Raw genomic sequence first — 17,526 nt, 5'->3', positions numbered from 1 at the left:
CTCCAGGACTTTTTCTTCTTCCCTAACAGAACCTCTGTACCCATTAAACAACTCCCCAGTGCCCCTTCTCCCCAGCCCCTGGCAACCACATTCTACTTTCTGCCTCTATGAATTTGACGATTGGAGGCCCCACATATAAGTGGAATCCTACAGTATTTGTCCTTTTGTGTCTGGCTTATTTCACTGGGCATAATGTTTCAGGGTTTATCAATGTCACAGTGTGTGTCGGAATTTCCTTCCTGTCCTTTCCGTTGTATGGATGGACCATGTTTTGCTTATCCATGCACATATCAGGGGACATTGCTGTCATTTTTACCTTTTGGCTGTTGTGAACCATGCTGCTGTGAACATGGTGTACAGATACCTGTTCCAGTTCCTGCTTCCAGTTCTTTTGGGGATATACCCAGAAGTGGGATTGCTGGATCATACAGTAATGCTGTATGCAACCTTTTGAGGAACTACCACGCTGTTTTCCAGACCTTGCTTATGTCTTAAAAGAAAAATCAAACTGTTTACTTTTAGCCAGTAGAAGCATGTTATAACTCAGGCCCGAGGGGATGCAAATTTCTACCATGCCTTAGCTTGCTGCATTGTTAGAAATTCTAGTTCTTTATAGGATGCCAGCCACTGTGTGAAACAGCTCCCTCGCAGCCCAGCACCCTGACCCTCACAGTGACACATGCCACAGAAAAGCCTGAAGTGAGCCGGGGGAGGGGAGTCCTGTTGGCCAGTCCCCGGCATCAGCTGCCCCAGTAGGGATGGGAGGGGCAGGAGGTCTTCTGGGCTCCATGTCCTGGAAAGGATCACTTATAATAATAGTGACCCTACACTTGGCAGTTGACAGGACACTTTGCTGCTGCTGCAATTATCACCTAATCTGCTCCTCATTGGCTAGTGAGATCTCTTTGCTAGTAAATGGAAGAGGTGGGACTTGAAGTAGATTTGCTGATGCGAAATCCCACACTGTCTGGACTCCACCATGCTGGTGTAGCTGGAGCTCTGGGAAGTACACTGTTGTTCTTTGTTAAATGGAAGATCTGAATGGCATACAAAAAAGATTCAGGAATAATACAGCACCCTGACACTCATCGCAGCGTTGAAGAAGTGATGTTACCAGTGGAGGCGAAGGCCCCGTGTGCCCATCCTCGATGCCATTACCCTCCTTTGGCCGTGGGCAACAATATTCTGAATTTGGTTTTATCATTTCTATTTGCTCCACGTGCAGCCGCATGTTATAAACCCTATAAAAATGGTATCTTATTGAATGTATCCTCCTGTAACTTGCATTTTTTCCCCCAACGTTATGTTTTTGAGCTTGGTATGTGTGGCTCTGGTTCATTCCCTGAAAGGGCAGATTGGCTTAGTGGGTACGGGTGTAGGAAATGATCTCTGTGTTATATCTAAGGAACGTGTTCCAACAGTGAGATCAAAAGATTCTCTAAAGTATTTTTTTCCTCAAAAGTTTACAGTGCTACTTTCCACATTTAAATCTTTAATCCACCAGGAATTTATGGTTACATATGGTGTGAAGTAGAGATCTAATTATTTTCCATATAGATAACCAGTTCAGCACCATTTATTGCCTCACCCATCCTTTCCCCACTGTCCAACGCCACCCACAGCATGTCTTGGGTGTTCATATCCTCCATAGGCCTGTCCCCAGGCTCTCTCCTCTGGTCCATTAGCCTCTTTGTGTCCGTGCCGGGAAGCTCTGCCCTCATTAATATAGCCTTAGGATAGGTCTCAGTATCCCATAGGACAAGTCACCCACCGAGCAACTTTTTCAAAATCCACTTGGCTATTCTGAGCCAAGTTCTTCCACACAGGTTTTAGAATCAGCCTGTTGGGTTCTTTCATAACGGCTGTTAAGACTGTTATTGTAATTGCATTGAACTTGTAGGCACTTTTGGAAAGAATTGACATCTTCCCAATATTGAGCCTTCCGTTCCATAAATATGGGCTCTTTCCATTTATCTCTCTCTTTAGTGTCTTTCGATAGAGCTTTATACTTCACTTCATAAAGGTTGTATACATCTCTTGTTAAATTTATTCCTATTTACCTCATTTTTTTGTTATTTAATAACTTTTATATTATATTGTAAATTGTTGCTAATGTATAAGAATACAGTTAATTTTTGTATATTGATTTTTAATTCAACACCTTTGCTGCTCTCATATTTTCTGTGTAGACATTTCTATCATCTGCAAGTGAGGGCACTTTGGTTTCTTTTGAAATCATTATAAATTTTTGGTTGTCTTATCTTACCGCTCTGGCTAGGACTTCTAGTACAATGTTGAATAAAAGTGGTAGAGACGTGATTCAAGCCAGTAGTGTCCAGTGTTAGATGAGCTGCCCTTAAGCAGAAGGCTGGGTGCTGGGGACCCTCAGAAGAGAGCATCTTCCTTTAAGAATAGCATTTCTTTTTTTTTTTTTTTTTTTTTTTTTTTTTTTTTTTTTTTTTTTTTTTTGAGACAGAGTCTCACTCTGTTGCCCGGGCTAGAGTGAGTGCCGTGGCATCAGTCTAGCTCACAGCAACCTCAAACTCCTGGGCTTAAGCGATCCTACTGCCTCAGCCTCCCGAGTAGCTGGGACTACAGGCATGCGCCACCATGCCCGGCTAATTTTTTGTATATATATATTTTAGTTGTCCATATAATTTCTTTCTATTTTTTAGTAGAGACGGGGTCTCGCTCTTGCTCAGGCTGGTCTCAAACTCCTGACCTTGAGAGATCCACCCGCCTCGGCCTCCCAGAGTGCTAGGATTACAGGCGTGAGCCACCGCGCCCGGCCAAGAATAGCATTTCTTAAGCAGGTGCGTGCATGCGAGTACGCATGCATGTGTTCACACAGTCAGTATCAGAACAACCGGTGATCTTTTTCAAACTGACCTCCCTCTAGAAGTTTGTGGGCCACCTTGCCCCCATGGAAAATCATTCTTGCGGTGAGATACCATGCATAACGGGGGTCTGTTCTGTCCCGCACATGTGATAGGATAGAAAAAAATGTGAGATCTGCTGTTTTAGAATGTAAGACCATAACGTGTCTGGAATCCACACAGCTGCAAAAGATGGTGATCTTTGGATTACTTTAAGAAGGCATGAAAGGCAGAGGCATTGCAGCAGATAATTTGTGCAGGGAGGGCCTCGAATGCATGGGTAGCAAAGAGCTGCCACGTGATTCTCTTTCACACAGGCTCATCAGACTGTTTGAACAGCAATAATGCCTGACTGGTATTTTTTTGATCTTCCTCTGCCAGAAACTCATTTTAACCAGTAGTGCCAGTGTCGTCTTTGAGGGCGTCGACATCAAGAATGGAACCGAAGACCTCCCCTATGCCGTAAAACCCATTGACTACTACACAGAGACTAAGATCTTACAGGAGAGAGTATGTACTTAGAGCTGTTTCAGTGTGGGGACGTCTGACGGGTTTAGATTCTTAAGGAAAACCTTTGTGAGCTTATGAAGTTAGCATTCTGAGACCTAAGTGTGTAATTAGGAAGTAAACATTGTGGGTAAAATTAAATTTTAACAGTAATATCAGAATAGCTTCATGTGGCCAGATACTTCTGAATATTCTCCAAGGGGATTTTCCATGTTTAAACGTCACGACAATCCCACCGCCACCAGATTTCAGATGAGGACTTGTGCACAGAGAGATTCAGAACCTTCCTGAGGCCGTGCACCTAGCAGGTGGCTGCCCCAGGCAGTCTCTCTCTAGAGCCCGCGCTTTTTGCCACACGAGCTTCCTCGCCTGCTGTGGGAATTGAGCGCCGACCACAAGTGTGCAGGCAGGACTCGGGCTGTGTGCACCTTCCTCATGGCACTCTTGCCTGCTTCTTTTTTTAAAAAACCAAACAATGGAAGGATCTTGCTTTATTTTAAGGAAAAGTTCTTTTCCACTTGGCAAACCAGCTACATCAGGGGACACCTGGTGAGTTGAGCGATAGCCTCTGAGCCTTCAGGCTGCAGGGCTGCGGCTGACAGCTGCTAGCTCCTGGTGGAGGACGCTGCCCTGAGGCCATCCTAACCTGCAGGCCAGGGGTCTCCTGAGCCCCAGACAACTTGCCTTAGCTGGGTAGCTGAGTTTACCTCTCCCAGCTGTTTACAGCATATTGTACTCACTGAGGTTTTCTTTCAAAGCCAGTACTTATTGAACTGGAGCTGAGCACCCGACTGGCACGTGCCCCCCTGTGCTGCCTGAGAACCGGCTGCCTCTTGACTGTTTGCTATAACTTCAGCTCAGAAAGTCCCAGCAGAACCGGTCCATAGGGAGGCACGAGGGCCGCCCCAGACCAGGGGGCAGAGGCCTGGCCTTTGGCGAGCCAGAGTCCTGTCTATCTCCAGGCTATGCTCAGACTTGGTCCAAGGAGCACTAAAGTCTCCACTGGGCCCTGCAAGATGTTCAGTTACCATGGAGACCCTGTGCGCTCTCACCCAAGGTGCCCAGGACTGCACCGGGGCTGAGCCCATGTAGGCTCAGGAGCTCCAGATGACAGCCTTGGCTCCAACCACCAGTGTCTTGCTTTCACCGACGTTTGGGTGCTCAACTGGAAATAAGCGAAGCTTGCAAATGACCCTGCTAGTCAGTCACCTGCAGCCTCCCTTCGGCCAAGGTCAGCACCCACTGCTGGCTTTAAAACCACTTTCCTGATAATAAAGGAAATGTAAGTTCAACTCTCTTCCCTTTAGTCATAGAGACGAGCCTTGGTATCGGTCATTTGAAGGCTTATTTAGTCATTTCCTCTATCAGCGTGGGGACCAGAGGAGGGGCAGCTCTGGGAATGTGTTGACAGAGCCGCTTCTCCATTGTTAGGCAGCTCTGATTATTACAGACTCAGTCATCGATTAACTTACAATTGCTGGGACCGTAACATGTACAAGCATTTTGCCACCTTAGAGTAGAAAGCCTCGAAGACATGATATGGCAGTGACTAGACTCACCTTGCTGAAGCAACCGACATGGCGTCCCTGTCTCAGAGTCGGCGCCTTTATGATCCACATTTTTACTGATGATACCCAAATCCTTTGTTTTGTTACTTTGAGGCAAATCTGTTTTCAGGCTCTTGAGTTTTAGTTTGTGCAGCAAGCCACGCAGAGGACATCTTTCGTGCCTTTGTGACAATGGTAACGGGAATAAGAGCTGCGGCTGCTGGAGCGCCTGCTCCGGCCCTTTGCACGTGCCAGCTCGCCTCCGGCGCTGCCCAGCCGCTGCCCTGCCTCTCCAGGGGCCTGGTCTTCAGCCCCTTCCCTTCTCAGACCTCCTTCTGGCCCACTGGACTTGGTCAGAGTCCTTTCCTGGAGCAGCCCAGGCCTGGTGGGGACATGCAGCCACACGCACAGCTCAAGTCAGGACCCCTTTGGTGGCAGCAGCTCACGGGAGGCTCACGACTAACTCGGTAACCGGAGCCCTCTGATCTTTGCCGCAGACCGCTGCCGAGGCTCGTCTTCTGGCTGGGTTTGCACCTTTTAGCCGTTGGACCCACACCCAGGCCTTTCTGTTGGATCGTACTGGTCTGCACCCGGCTGTCCCTCCTGCGTTTTCAGATGTGGGTGGGGGGTGGGTGGGATAGAGAGGTAGCCCAGAAGTATACCACTGTCGTCTGTCCCCCACCGCAGGTGCTGCTCACCCAGTGAGGAACTGTCCTGGCTCAGGCCGACAGGTTTGCAGCGAACTGCTCCTTCTCTCCTCTAGGTGGTGCTGGGCGCCAATGACCCTGAGAAGAATTTCTTCACCACAGCCATCCGCCCTCATGGCATTTTTGGCCCAAGGGACCCCCAGTTGGTCCCCATCCTCATCGAGGCAGCCAGGAATGGCAAGATGAAGTTTATGATCGGGTAAGTCAGCCCACAGTGGCTCTTCCCCAGCCCTCCCCGATCCCTGCACCATCACAGAGCACCTTGCAAGTAGCCACGCAGCTTTGTAGCTCTTTTGTGATGGGACTGTCTCAGCCCATTTGTGCTGCTATAACAAAATACCTGAGACTGGGTCATTTATAAACCACAGAAATGTTTTGCTCACAGTTCTGGAGCAAAACATCTAGGAAGTCCAAGATCAAGGCTTTAGCAGATTGGGCGTCGGGTGAGGGCCCATTCCTCATTGGTGGCACCTGGTACGTGTCCTCACACAGTGGAAGGGCAAACAGGCTCCCGTGGGCCTCTTTATCAGAGCACTAATCCCATTCATGAGGGAAGAGCCTCCATGACCTAATCACCTCCCAGGGGCCCCACATCTCAATGCCGTTGCATTGGAGATTAGCTTTTAGCATGTGCATGTCTAGGGACACAAACATTCAGACCATAGCAGTGACCTTCTTCACTGTGGTCTGTATACATTTCCTGCAGCCGCCATAACAAATTAGCACACACATAGTGCTGAAAGCAATAGAAATTGATTCTCCCACACTTCTGGACGCCAGAGGTCCAAAGTGAAGACGTTGGCAGGGTTAGCTCCTTCTGGAGATGCTGAGGGAGAAGCTGTTCCAGGCCTGCTGTGGCTTCCACAGTTTGCTGGCGATCCTTGGCGCGCCTTGATTTCTGTGTCCAAATTCCCGTCTTATAAGGACATCAGTCGTGGGATTTAGAGCCCGCCTTACTCCAGTATGACCTCAGCTTTATTAAGTCCATCAGCAGAGACCTATTTCCAAATGAGGTCACATTCACAGGTTCCAGGGGAACCTGAGTTTTGGTAGGACACTATCCAACCCAGTACGCCCTCTCAGATAGGCTGGGAGAATATTTATGTCCCTGTTTGGAAATGAGGAAACCGAAGCTCAGAGGGAAAGTGATTGGCCTGGGGTAAAGGGCTCAGCTCTTGCATCTAGGAAGACAGGTGGGGGCTTTACGTTCCTCCTTGAGGAAAGCGCAGGGAGAGGAGCCTCTGCAGGTGACCACAGAATGCAGCCGTCTCCCAAATACCCCAAATACGCCTTCTCTTCCTTCATTTCCTTCTTCCTTCTCCTCCCTTTCTTTCCCTGTCTTTGCCCTGCGCCTGACCTTCCCATTCCGTACTCAGCCTCATTGCCACTTTGAGAGACTGCGAAGCGACTGGTTGGAAAATGTGAGGCAGAGAAAGGCATTGGCCCAGTGTATCGTGGGAAGGGGTTGAAGAGCTGCTGCCCACGTCAGAGCCAGAGCAAACAGCACCAGTGTTGGCCACGCTAGGATGGACTGGGCGCGACACCAAGCTTTCAGATTCACTGGTTGGCCCTTAGATATTCCACTACCCCTGGGGGCCCCAGAAGTCCTGGCCCAGTGCACATCTTTAACCAGTACAGGCGTCCATGTGTGCCGGCGGCTGGCGTTGCCAAGGCAGGTGGCAGCCATTCTGCAGTTAGTGTCTCAAATGCTGAGACATGGGAGTGGCCCGGGCCCACGTGCAGGGTCTCCGCTGGGCTTACAGCTGAGCGCCCCCAGCATGAATTGAGTTGTTCCTTGTGCACCTGCAGAAACGGGGAGAACTTGGTGGACTTCACCTTCGTGGAGAACGTGGTCCATGGACATATCCTGGCTGCAGAGCACCTCTCCCGAGACACAGCCCTGGGCGGGAAGGTAAGGCGCCCGTTTCCCCAGCTTGGGGCAGATGGCCCGCCACGCCCTGCCTCTGCATGGGTGCCTCCCTTCAGGTTTCTCTTCCCTGCTATGGATTCGCGGGCAAATTGCCCCTATGATCCTGCATCATGGAGGCTCCACTTTAGGACCGTGTTGTGCTGAGGTGGAGCCCCTCTAATGGGAAGTATGGTATCTCTGTAGTGTCACAGCACTCGGGGCAGCCAGCATCTGGGAGCCAATGAGCTGGGATTGAACAGGTTCAGGACACAACTTTCCCTCGACCATGACCTGGCCGCCCACGTGTCGCTGTGGCTACTTGGGGCAGGATCCCGTGGCTCACCCTCGTTCCCACTTGTTCCTCAGGTCTCCATTTCCCCTGTCGCCTCTCACCCTCCAGAGGAGTGATGTATTGGAATCTGTTGGCGTTTGGCTGCTGGTGGGCAGAACAGGGCTGGGATGGTGGCCGTCTCTGCAGCAGGGTGGACATGTGGGTCCCCGTCACCCTTTCCTCCCCCTCCAAAGGCCCCATCCTCTTCATTTCTCATCCCTTGCTTTGGACCCCCCTCGCTGCTGGGTCCTCTTTTATTCCCCTGGGCCTCTGCCATTTCCCTACTCATAACTGTCACAGTGGTTGAGAGTGGGGGCTTTTGGCCTCTGATTTAGAACAAACACAGCACATCCGAGAAATGTTATATGACCCATTCGTTACACCCCGAGATAAGAAGGTGAGTTTTACCGTGACTAACAATTATTAAATTAACAAATGTACCTTCCTGAGTGCAGTCTAAGCCTCACTTCAAATCCCGGCCCATAGATAAAACTCTCATCACCTTCCCTCTCTACGCGCTGACACTGCCCAATTGCAGAGTGGGGGGCAGACCACGTGACACGCTGCAGAAGTGAGGCACATGAGGGTGCGGTCTGCACAGGCTTCACGTACACCTCACTTTTGAGCTGCCTTGCAGAAGAGCTGGAGCAGGCAGGCAGGGATGGCTGCTAGCTTCCCAAAGCATTCATTCTGGATCTCTGGGCTGAGCCTACAGCTTGCGTTTCTAACTTCTTGTTCTCTCTTGTTCTCTCACCAGGCATTTCACATCACCAATGACGAACCCATCCCTTTCTGGACATTCCTGTCCCGCATCCTGACGGGCCTCAACTACGAGGCCCCCAAGTACCACATCCCCTACTGGCTGGCCTACTGCCTGGCCTTCCTGCTGTCCCTGCTGGTGGTGGTGCTTAGTCCGGTCATCCGGATCCAGCCCACCTTCACCCCGATGCGGGTTGCGCTAGCTGGGACATTCCACTACTACAGCTGCGAGAGAGCCAAAAAGGCCATGGGCTACCGGCCCCTGGTCACCATGGATGACGCCGTGGAGAGGACCGTGCAGAGCTTTCACCACCTCCGGAAGGTCAAGTGAGGCACCTGGAGACTGGGCGCCCTCACCATGTTCGCCAGCCAATAACTGTGCCCCTGTGGACCAATGAACTAACATCCTTCAAGTGCGTTTCTTCTGAGCTTATGCTCAGAAAGCTCCTCCTAGTTAGATGGGAGCACACCCTGCCACGGCATTTCCTCATTGACAGGATTGCATTTGGGTTTCTTAAAGCAGGCAGCTTCATTTTTTTTTTTTTTTGACTTTTTGTTCTCTCCCCCAGTCCCCTCTTTTCTGTGTTCCTCATCACAAAGACCACCTTTGCAGTCACCCATTTCATTCCAGTGACCTTGAGGAAGCGGTAGGAAGAAACAAGCCATTTGATAACGGGGATGAAGAACCATCTCCATGCAAACCGATACTAGAGCGAAGCCACCGTACCTGTTCAAGCAACTAAGTCTTAAAAATACCCTAGAAGGGGCCGGGCGCGGTGGCTCACGCCTGTAATCCTAGCACTCTGGGAGGCCAAGGTGGGTGGATCGCTCAAGGTCAGGAGTTCGAGACCAGCCTGAGCAAGAGTGAGACCCCGTCTCTACTAAAAAAATAGAAAGAAATTATCTGGCCAACTAAAATATATATAGAAAAAAATAGCCGGGCATGGTGGCGCATGCCTGTAGTCCCAGCTACTCGGGAGGCTGAGGCAGGAGGATCGCTTAAGCCCAGGAGTTTGAGGTTGCTGTGAGCTAGGCTGACGCCAGGGCACTCACTCTAGCCCGGACAACAAAGTGATACTCTGTCTCAAAAAAAAAAAAAAAAATACTCTAGAAGGAAGCAGACATTGTAAACACGGGCGGGATTTCAAATGTACATTTCATATCGACACTGAGTTTAGAGCAAAAACTTAAAGCTTCAATGACTGTAATCCCCCCCAGTGCCTGGGATTAAAAAAAAAAAGACTGCTGGTTTTTCAACTCCTTAGGCTTCCAAGTTCTCTTTCAGGAACCATTGGTGCACCTGCCTGCATTGTGTTTTCATAAAACATTTCTCTCTTTATCAACAGAGTTCTGTTGTCGTTTTTAGTGGCAAGGGGGTGATCCGGCCCAGTGGCGTAGACATAAGACAAAAGCTGGGTGACAGTCAGCCAAAAGAGTTTGGATGGAAACTCCATGAGATGATGCAGAAAGGGCCACTTGCCTGCAGCTCACACTCACAGAATCCTTCAGGCCAGGTCCCAAAGGGCGTAGCACACATACTACTAATTCTGGGGTTTTTTTTGTTTTTTTTTTTTTTTCTATTTTCTGGTGATATTCTGCTTGCAGAACCTGATTTCTTCTCAGACTAATGACATATCTATAATCTTAAAGAGTTCTGCTTTCTTCTCTACTTTTGTGCAAGGATGGGGAGGCAGCAGGGGAGACTGGAATACAGTGGAGGTGTTGCCACGCTGGGCAGTTTGTATCTTGGGAAGATCACCTCTGATGGAGGAAAGACGCCGGGCTGATGGGGCAGGGGGTATAAACATAAATAAAACACGGTCTTTGCCCCTAAGAAACACAGAATAATGCAGTTAGGGCACGTCCCCAAGCCCCTGTAATAGCAGGCAGGAAATGGTGCACACACTAAGACTGAGCGGTGTGAGTTCAGAGGAAGGAGACTGCTTGGGGGAGGTGATGCATCGAGTTGGACCTTGAAGGATGGATGAACAGTGGGTACAGACCCCTGGCTGGCATTTCAGGCTAAAGAAGTCAGAGTCTCATAGGCGACGGCTCGTCATAGTTTAGTTAGCGGCCCATAAAGTAATGCTGTGTCTTAGATTCAGTGGGGCACAGAAGTGACCAGCCTGGTTTGGGCCGGGAGGCTGCTCAGGCGGAAAATGCCAGGCTGAGGGGGATGTACTTCTATCTCCTAGACATTGGAGACCAAGAATCAAAACCATCTGACCACCCTCCTGGAGCCTGGGAGACCGCATAGGAGGCAGCACAGGCCCAAGCAGTCACGGAGCTGTAGGTGAGACATGCAGCCTTAAATGGAAGCCCCTGAAAGGGAGAGCTCCGCGCCTGATGTGCAAGAGGCATTGAGAGGGAAGGAGGCGGCCAGGCACAGGTGGGAAGATCAGCTTAGCTGGGCGGAGGCTGCAGAGGTGCTCCCAGGGCTGATGGGAGGATGGTGCCGGCCCGGATCAGGGAGGCCAGCAGGCCGTGCTCACACAGGCTGGCCACTGTCTGGGCCAAAGATGTCCCTCGTCGAACTCTAGATTCTCCAATCCAGTCCTATCTTCTACTTCCCAGGGGAGCTCCACTCTCTTCTGTTCACTTGTTCAGTCCACACGTCTTTGTCGGGCCCTGCCCTGAGCGTCGGTGGTGAATGAAACGGACACAGCCCCTGCCTGCTTGGAGCGGACATTCTCGTGGGGCCAGACCAAAACGTAATTCAAACTGTTCCAAGCTCCAAAAAGGAATGTACAGGTTATTATGGAAGGGGCGTGGGGCTGCAAGCAAACTGGACCCAGGTGGAAATCAGAGCAGAACAGTCAGGGAAGCAGTCTGAGACGAGGCAGTGTTAAACAGGAAGAGGCTGGGGGAGCCCTGCACACAGACCCTGAGCCACCAGCGCCTGTCTTCCCTGCCACTCCTTGTGTTTCTCTGAATTCCTGACCCACACCTATCTTGATCCTCCACCCATTTGGAGAAGGTCCAACCACCAGGAAACCACAGGCTCAGTACCCCCGAGAGCTTGTTAGATAGAAACTATCAGGCCCCACCCCAGACCTACTGAACCAAGACCCTGTGAGTGGGCTGGCCCTGTGTGTTCACATGCCATGAGAATGGTTCCAAACCACCGAAGTAGCCTTCCTGCAGGTCACTGAGTCCAGCTAAAACATCACCTCGGCCACTGCAAGACTGAACTTGCCCTGCTCACAGGCCCAATGCCTGAGGGCCACCCCCACCCATTCCTTTCATGACAACTGATGGCCTTGCAGCACACCGCCCTTAAATGACATCCTGGAGCATGGACCCAGGTCTGCGCCTCTCCCCTGTGGCACGTTCTGTCTGGAGAATCAGGCCCAAGGGAAGGCAATTCCCTCCCAGCTTGAGGACAACTAAAAGTCCATTGCCAAGTTCTGCATGGCCATTGGGTGACCTCTCATTTTGATCCTTCTTCCTTCCCTTCCCCAATGACGGTGACCTGCTTCAGCACCTGGCCCCATCTGCACCTAGGTCAGGTGCCCTGGGACAGCCAAGCTGATCGTCTGCCTCCTGCCTTGCCGGCTCCCAGCCTCTGTGCACACGCAGGGCGTCCTGCCTCTCCTCTGCCGGAAATGCTTCAGCGGGTCCCCATTTTCTCCCAGCCCACCTTTCCAGCTTCTTGCACTGGGCTCCACACCTGCTGTGCTCCAGCCAGACTGAGCCACGGGCTCCTGCTCATGCCCTGTCATGTATCCCCTGCTCAGGTCACCCTGGCTGCCTGCAGCGTCCTCTCCCTTCCCCCGAGGAGCCTGGCCTGACCCTCCTAATTGGAAGTTGTCTCTCTCCTCTGGATTCCCAGCCTGTGGCTCTTGATCTTCTTCTTATTTTGCATGTCCCTGTGTGTACTTTTGTCCATGCCCACCAAGCCAACCAGTGTCCCCACAGCACAGAGTGGGTGCCCAGCAAACGCAGATAATCACCTCCCGGGTGACTGGGGGGTGCCTGTGGCTACCTGTTCCATCACGGGGGCCGAGACTCCAAAACAGGGAAGGACTGGAACCTACGCAGAGGCAGGCTCAGCAGACAGGACAGGAATGGGCCAGGCCTCTGGCCCCAGCCCTCCAGGGGCTGGTGCACAGTGCTGTCCACTGACAGGAAATTCGAGGCTTCCTTGCCCCTTGAAGATTCCTGGCTTGCTGGTGGAAAGTTCTCCCTTCTGCTGAATTGAAATACTGCTTGATGAGCCTTCCCCTGTCCTCCCTCCTTCCTGCCCCTATCCCACCCCAGCAAGTGCGGTTCCCTCAGCGGAATTCTCCTCTGCACAGCCTGCCCGCCTCGGGGCACCTGGTCCAGCATCGTTCGTCCTTGCAGTGCTGCCCCCCGCTCCGCTGCCCCCTTCCTCAGGCACATGGTAACCATCGGCCTAGCTGCCCGCACAGAGCTCTATGAACTGCTTCACTCCTCAAGGGCCAGGGGCTTTTCATTCATTCCCTGCTCCAGGGAAGGTGCCCGGTAAGTGCATTCCAAGACTAGAAGGCCTTTCAGAGGAGAAAACCACCAATTCCCACATTGGCCAGCTGGGGGAGCCCCAGAGAAAAGGAGCCATGGCCAAGGGCCCTCAAGGGCAGTTAGCAGAGCCAGGGCTCCTGATCCCCGTCCAGTGCACCCACAGCCCATTCAGATTCAGGCAGCCTGATGCAGCGATGGCGCCAGTGCAGGAGAGAGGCAGTCGGGACACAGGCTCCAATCTGAGGCTGTCTAGATTGTTAGCAACTGTGAGAAAGAAAAGAGACATGCTGGGAGACACTAGAACCTTCCATTCCAGTGTGCACCTCTTTTCACCAGCACTACCTAGTCATTGATCATGGAAGGCTCCAAATGATGGTGGACCCAAATTAGAGCCTTCCCTTTGCCAGGTCTGCCTCTTACCCACTCAGCCCCAGAAGGTTTGTTCACATTAGCTCCTTCAGCCCAGAGAATTTCCCAGAGAAAGTTCTTGAGTGACGTGGGTAGGGGAGAAAAGGAGGGAAGAGGGTGACGGCCTCTCAGCCTTTGTCCTATACTGCAGCCTGGCACCCAACAACTCTTTCAAGATGCCTCCTGGGACAGGTACTGGGGACACGTGCACCACCAGCTTTGTTCTCTGTAAGGGGAGGGGATAGAATCAGCTCAGAAAAATATTAATATTAACTGGGCACCTGCTGTGTCCAAAGGGATGCAGAAGTGACCAAGATAGAGCCCTTGTGCTTGGAGAGCTCATAGTCCCACAGAAGAAATGAAATGCAGAAACTAATAACCCAAGTGCTCCTGGCCTTAACGCAAACTATGAATATGGGATCAAATCCTGCTTGCCACCTACTTTTGTAAATAAAGTTTTATTGGTACACAGCCATGTCTATTCATTTATGTATTGTCCGTGGCTGCCTTTTCCCTGCAATAGCGGAGCTGAGTAGTTAACACAGAGACCATCTGGCTCACAAAACCCAAAATATTTACTATCTCACCCTTCACAGAGAAAGTTTGCCAACCACTGCTTGGGAGTGACTGATAGGCCAACAAGCACATGAAAAGATGCTCAATGTCATCATTACGGAAATGCAAATCAACACCACAATGAGACACCACCTCTCACACCCATTAGGACAGCTGTTATCCAAAAAAAAAGTATTGATAAGGATGTGGAGAAATTGGAACCCTTGGGCACTGCTGGTGGGGATGGAAAATGATACGGCCGTCCCCGCCAAAATTAAACATTACCGCATGATCTAGCAATTCCACCTCTGAGTAATCCCCAAAAGAATTGAAAGCAAGGTCTTAAAGAGCTATTTGTGCATCCATGTTCATAGCAACGTTACTCGGCAATAGCCCAAAGGTGGAAGCAACCCAAGTGTCCATCAATAGATAAATGAATAAACAAAATGTGGTCTGAGCATACAATGGAATATTATCCATCCTTAAAAAGGATGGAAATTCTGAGACGTGGTACAGCTCAGATGAAACTTTGAGGACATGATGTTGAGTGAAATAAGCCAGTCACAAAGGACAAATACTGTATGATTCCACTTATATGTGGTACCTGGAGTAGTCAAATCCATAGAGACAATACGTCGAGTGGTGGTTGCCAAGGACTTGGGGAGGCAGGATAGGAGTTACTGTTTAATTGAGTACAGAGCTAAAGTTGTGCAAGATGAAAACATTTTGTGGATGGACTGTGGTGATGGATGCACAAGAATGTGAATAGGCTTAATGCCATGAACTATACACTTAAAAAGTGGCTAAGATGGTAAATGTTATGTTATGTGTATTTTTACTACAATCGAAAATATGTTTCTAAAAACAGAGTGACCAATAAAGGACTGTGAGTACACAGAAGAAAGAGGGGTCACTACAGGAAAGGTGTCAGGGAAGTGGTGACTTTGAGCCAGCTGGAAGGATGAGACCAATTTGACCAGCTGGAGAAGAGGAGAAGTGGCGTTCTAGCTTCCAAGCCAAGGGAGCCACCATGGGGCTGTGGCTAGAAGCAGTAGGAGATGAGCCTGCAGGGGTCAAGGAGCTTGGACTTGGTCACCCCCTGTGGAATGACATGGTGACGTTTGTGTTTGGATGGTAGTGAGAGTGCAGGGAGAGGGACTGGAAGCAGGGGACTCTGGACTTCTGTAGCACAGGGGAGAGACAGTAAGAGTGTGTCTGCCCTGGGGAACTGGTAATGGGGTACAGAGAAGCCATAATCAGGAAATGTCCTGGGCAAGAAGGGGCAACACGTGGTGATTGATTGTGTGCAGGGCCAAGGGAGAGGTTGAAGCTCAGAGCCTTTCACTGAGCGAGGGACCCAGAAGAGGGCAAGATTTGGGCAACAGCAAAAAAAAAGTCGAATTCCATTCTGCCCATGGTGAGTTTAATGAACCTTGAGGTTTCCAGGTGGAAGTGTCTAGAAGGCAAGAGGTAGATATCTGAGGGATCCTGGTCTATTGCTGCTGCTTGAAGCCATAGGAATGCAGGAGGATGAAGGATGGGAGCTTGAGAATTAAGAGGTGAACCAAAAACTCAGGTGTCGAGGTAAAGTAGGGAGGCGGAGGTCAAGCACGAGAAGGCGGCAGTAATGCGGGACATGGAAGACAAAGAGCAGATGTCCAGCCAGTGAGCGGGGAAATGTTCCTGAAGTCTGCTAGTCAGTAAGTGCTGAGCACCTACTTTGTAACTGGCCTTGTGCTGGGGGCTGGGGACACCATGGCAAACAATCTAGACAAAAGCCTTCACAGAGCTCCTGATCTAGAAAGGGAGAGAATCACAGTTGATCTCAAGTGGGCTAAGCAGCTGCAGGGAAGCCAGAGTGTGGCCGGGTTGGCGGTACTCTCGTGCCCAAGGCAAATTTTCACATCTTCTTCGTGGAACTCGTGTGCTTCCTTCTCCTCCCCCCCTAGTGTTCCTTCACGGTGGTCTTCTCAAGGGTAGATTTTCTTAGACCTTTTGGTGGCCCCTCCAGCTCCTGACCCAGACAGGGCCAGTCATGCTGTGGGCACTCCAGGTGTGTTGACTGGTTTGGGTGGGGGACGGGGGGGTTGGAGGAAAGGCCAAAGATGAATGCTGAGCAAGACAACAGGAGCAGGGTGTGGGGAGGAGGCCTGCTGAGTACAGCCAGGCCCCTTACTATCCCACTTAGTATAGGGAAGCACAAAGCTTCAGACAGGGAAAGGGGCTTACTCAAGACACACAGCTAGTTGGGGGCAACATCCTTTCCCCAACGGCCTTCAACTTCTTTCTCAGGATAATCCTGAGTGGCCTGACCCGCTTGCCTCTGCGCTGGATGTGTTGGTTTCCTATGGTTGCTGTAGCAAGTTACCACCAATTTAGTGGCTAAAAACCATGTAAATTTATTCTCCTATAGTTCTGGAGGTGAGAAGTCCAAAATCAGTTTCACTGGGCTAAAGTCAAGGTGTTGTCAGTGCTAGTTGCTTCTGGAGCCTCTGAGGGGGGAATCTATTCCCTTGCCTTTTCCTGTTTCTTGTGGCCACCTGCATTCCTTGGCCCGTGGCCCCTTCCTCTGTCACATTGCACCACTCCTGCTTCTGCTTGTCGTCACCACGTGGCCTGTCTTCTGTCTGTGTCAAATCTCCTTCTGCCTCCGTCTTGTAAGGACACTTGTAATGGTGTTTAGTGCCTGCCCAGGTAAGCCAGGACAACCTCCTTATGTCAAGCTCCTTAACCTCGTCACATATACAAAATTCCTTTGCTATATAAGTTTAAGAGTAATAGGTTCCGGCAAGGCGTGGTGGCTCACACCTGTAATCCTGGCACTCTGGGAGGCTGAGGCGGGCAGATTGCTTGAGCTCCGAAGCTCGAGACCAGCCTGAGCAAGAGCGAGACCCCGTCTCTACTAAAAATAGCAAGAAATTAGCTGGACAACTAAATATATATATAGAAAAAATTACCCGGGCATGGTGGCACATGCCTGTAGTCCCAGCTTCTCGGGAGGCTGAGGCAGGAGGATCGCTTGAGCCCAGGAGTTAGAGGTTGCTGTGAGCTAGGCTGACGCCACCGCACTCTAGCCCAGGCAACAGAGTGAGACTCTGTCTCAAAAAAAAAAAAAAAAGAGTAACTGGTTCCAGGATTTAGGACATGGACATCCTTGGGAGGCCATTTTTCAACCTACCCTGGTAGCTAATGAGGTACCCAAGACTTAGAAAGGGGCTCCTCTGGGCTGGTAGGGCAGCAGGGCGGGACTGCTCTGGTCCTCTAAGGTTTGCCTGGCAAAACCAGTCAAACGTGAGGTTCTATCCAAAGCCAAGGACAAGGCATTGAGACAGAACTAGCATAGACAGTAGAGCCAGACAGAGTTGAGTCTGAAGCCCGGTCACTGTGGAGAGACGCTGACAGAGGAGGGTGCCGAGCAGGCCACTGAGGCATGGAAGGTACTGGG

At 50.8% G+C, this 17,526-nt stretch overlaps 1 protein-coding gene across 2 annotated transcripts in view; it reads left to right on the top strand.

Moving 5' to 3' along the window:
- NSDHL (NAD(P) dependent steroid dehydrogenase-like) overlaps nt 1–9,663 on the top strand; it is a 29,062-nt gene extending 19,399 nt beyond the window's left edge. For both annotated transcript variants that reach the window (XM_069463068.1, XM_069463067.1), the window contains exons 5-8: nt 3,258–3,386; nt 5,694–5,836; nt 7,447–7,549; nt 8,635–9,663. In XM_069463068.1, coding sequence (XP_069319169.1) covers nt 3,258–3,386; nt 5,694–5,836; nt 7,447–7,549; nt 8,635–8,967 — 708 coding nt within the window. In that variant the 3' untranslated portion in view covers nt 8,968–9,663. The remainder of the gene's footprint in view (nt 1–3,257; nt 3,387–5,693; nt 5,837–7,446; nt 7,550–8,634) is intronic.
- The last annotated feature ends 7,863 nt before the right edge of the window (nt 9,664–17,526 follow it).

Source organism: Eulemur rufifrons, chromosome 30 (genome assembly GCF_041146395.1).
Source record: "Eulemur rufifrons isolate Redbay chromosome 30, OSU_ERuf_1, whole genome shotgun sequence".
NCBI classification, from domain to species: Eukaryota; Metazoa; Chordata; class Mammalia; order Primates; family Lemuridae; genus Eulemur; species Eulemur rufifrons.
The sequence above is the reverse complement of the archived record's forward strand: the minus strand, read 5'-3'. Positions and strand labels throughout refer to the sequence as shown.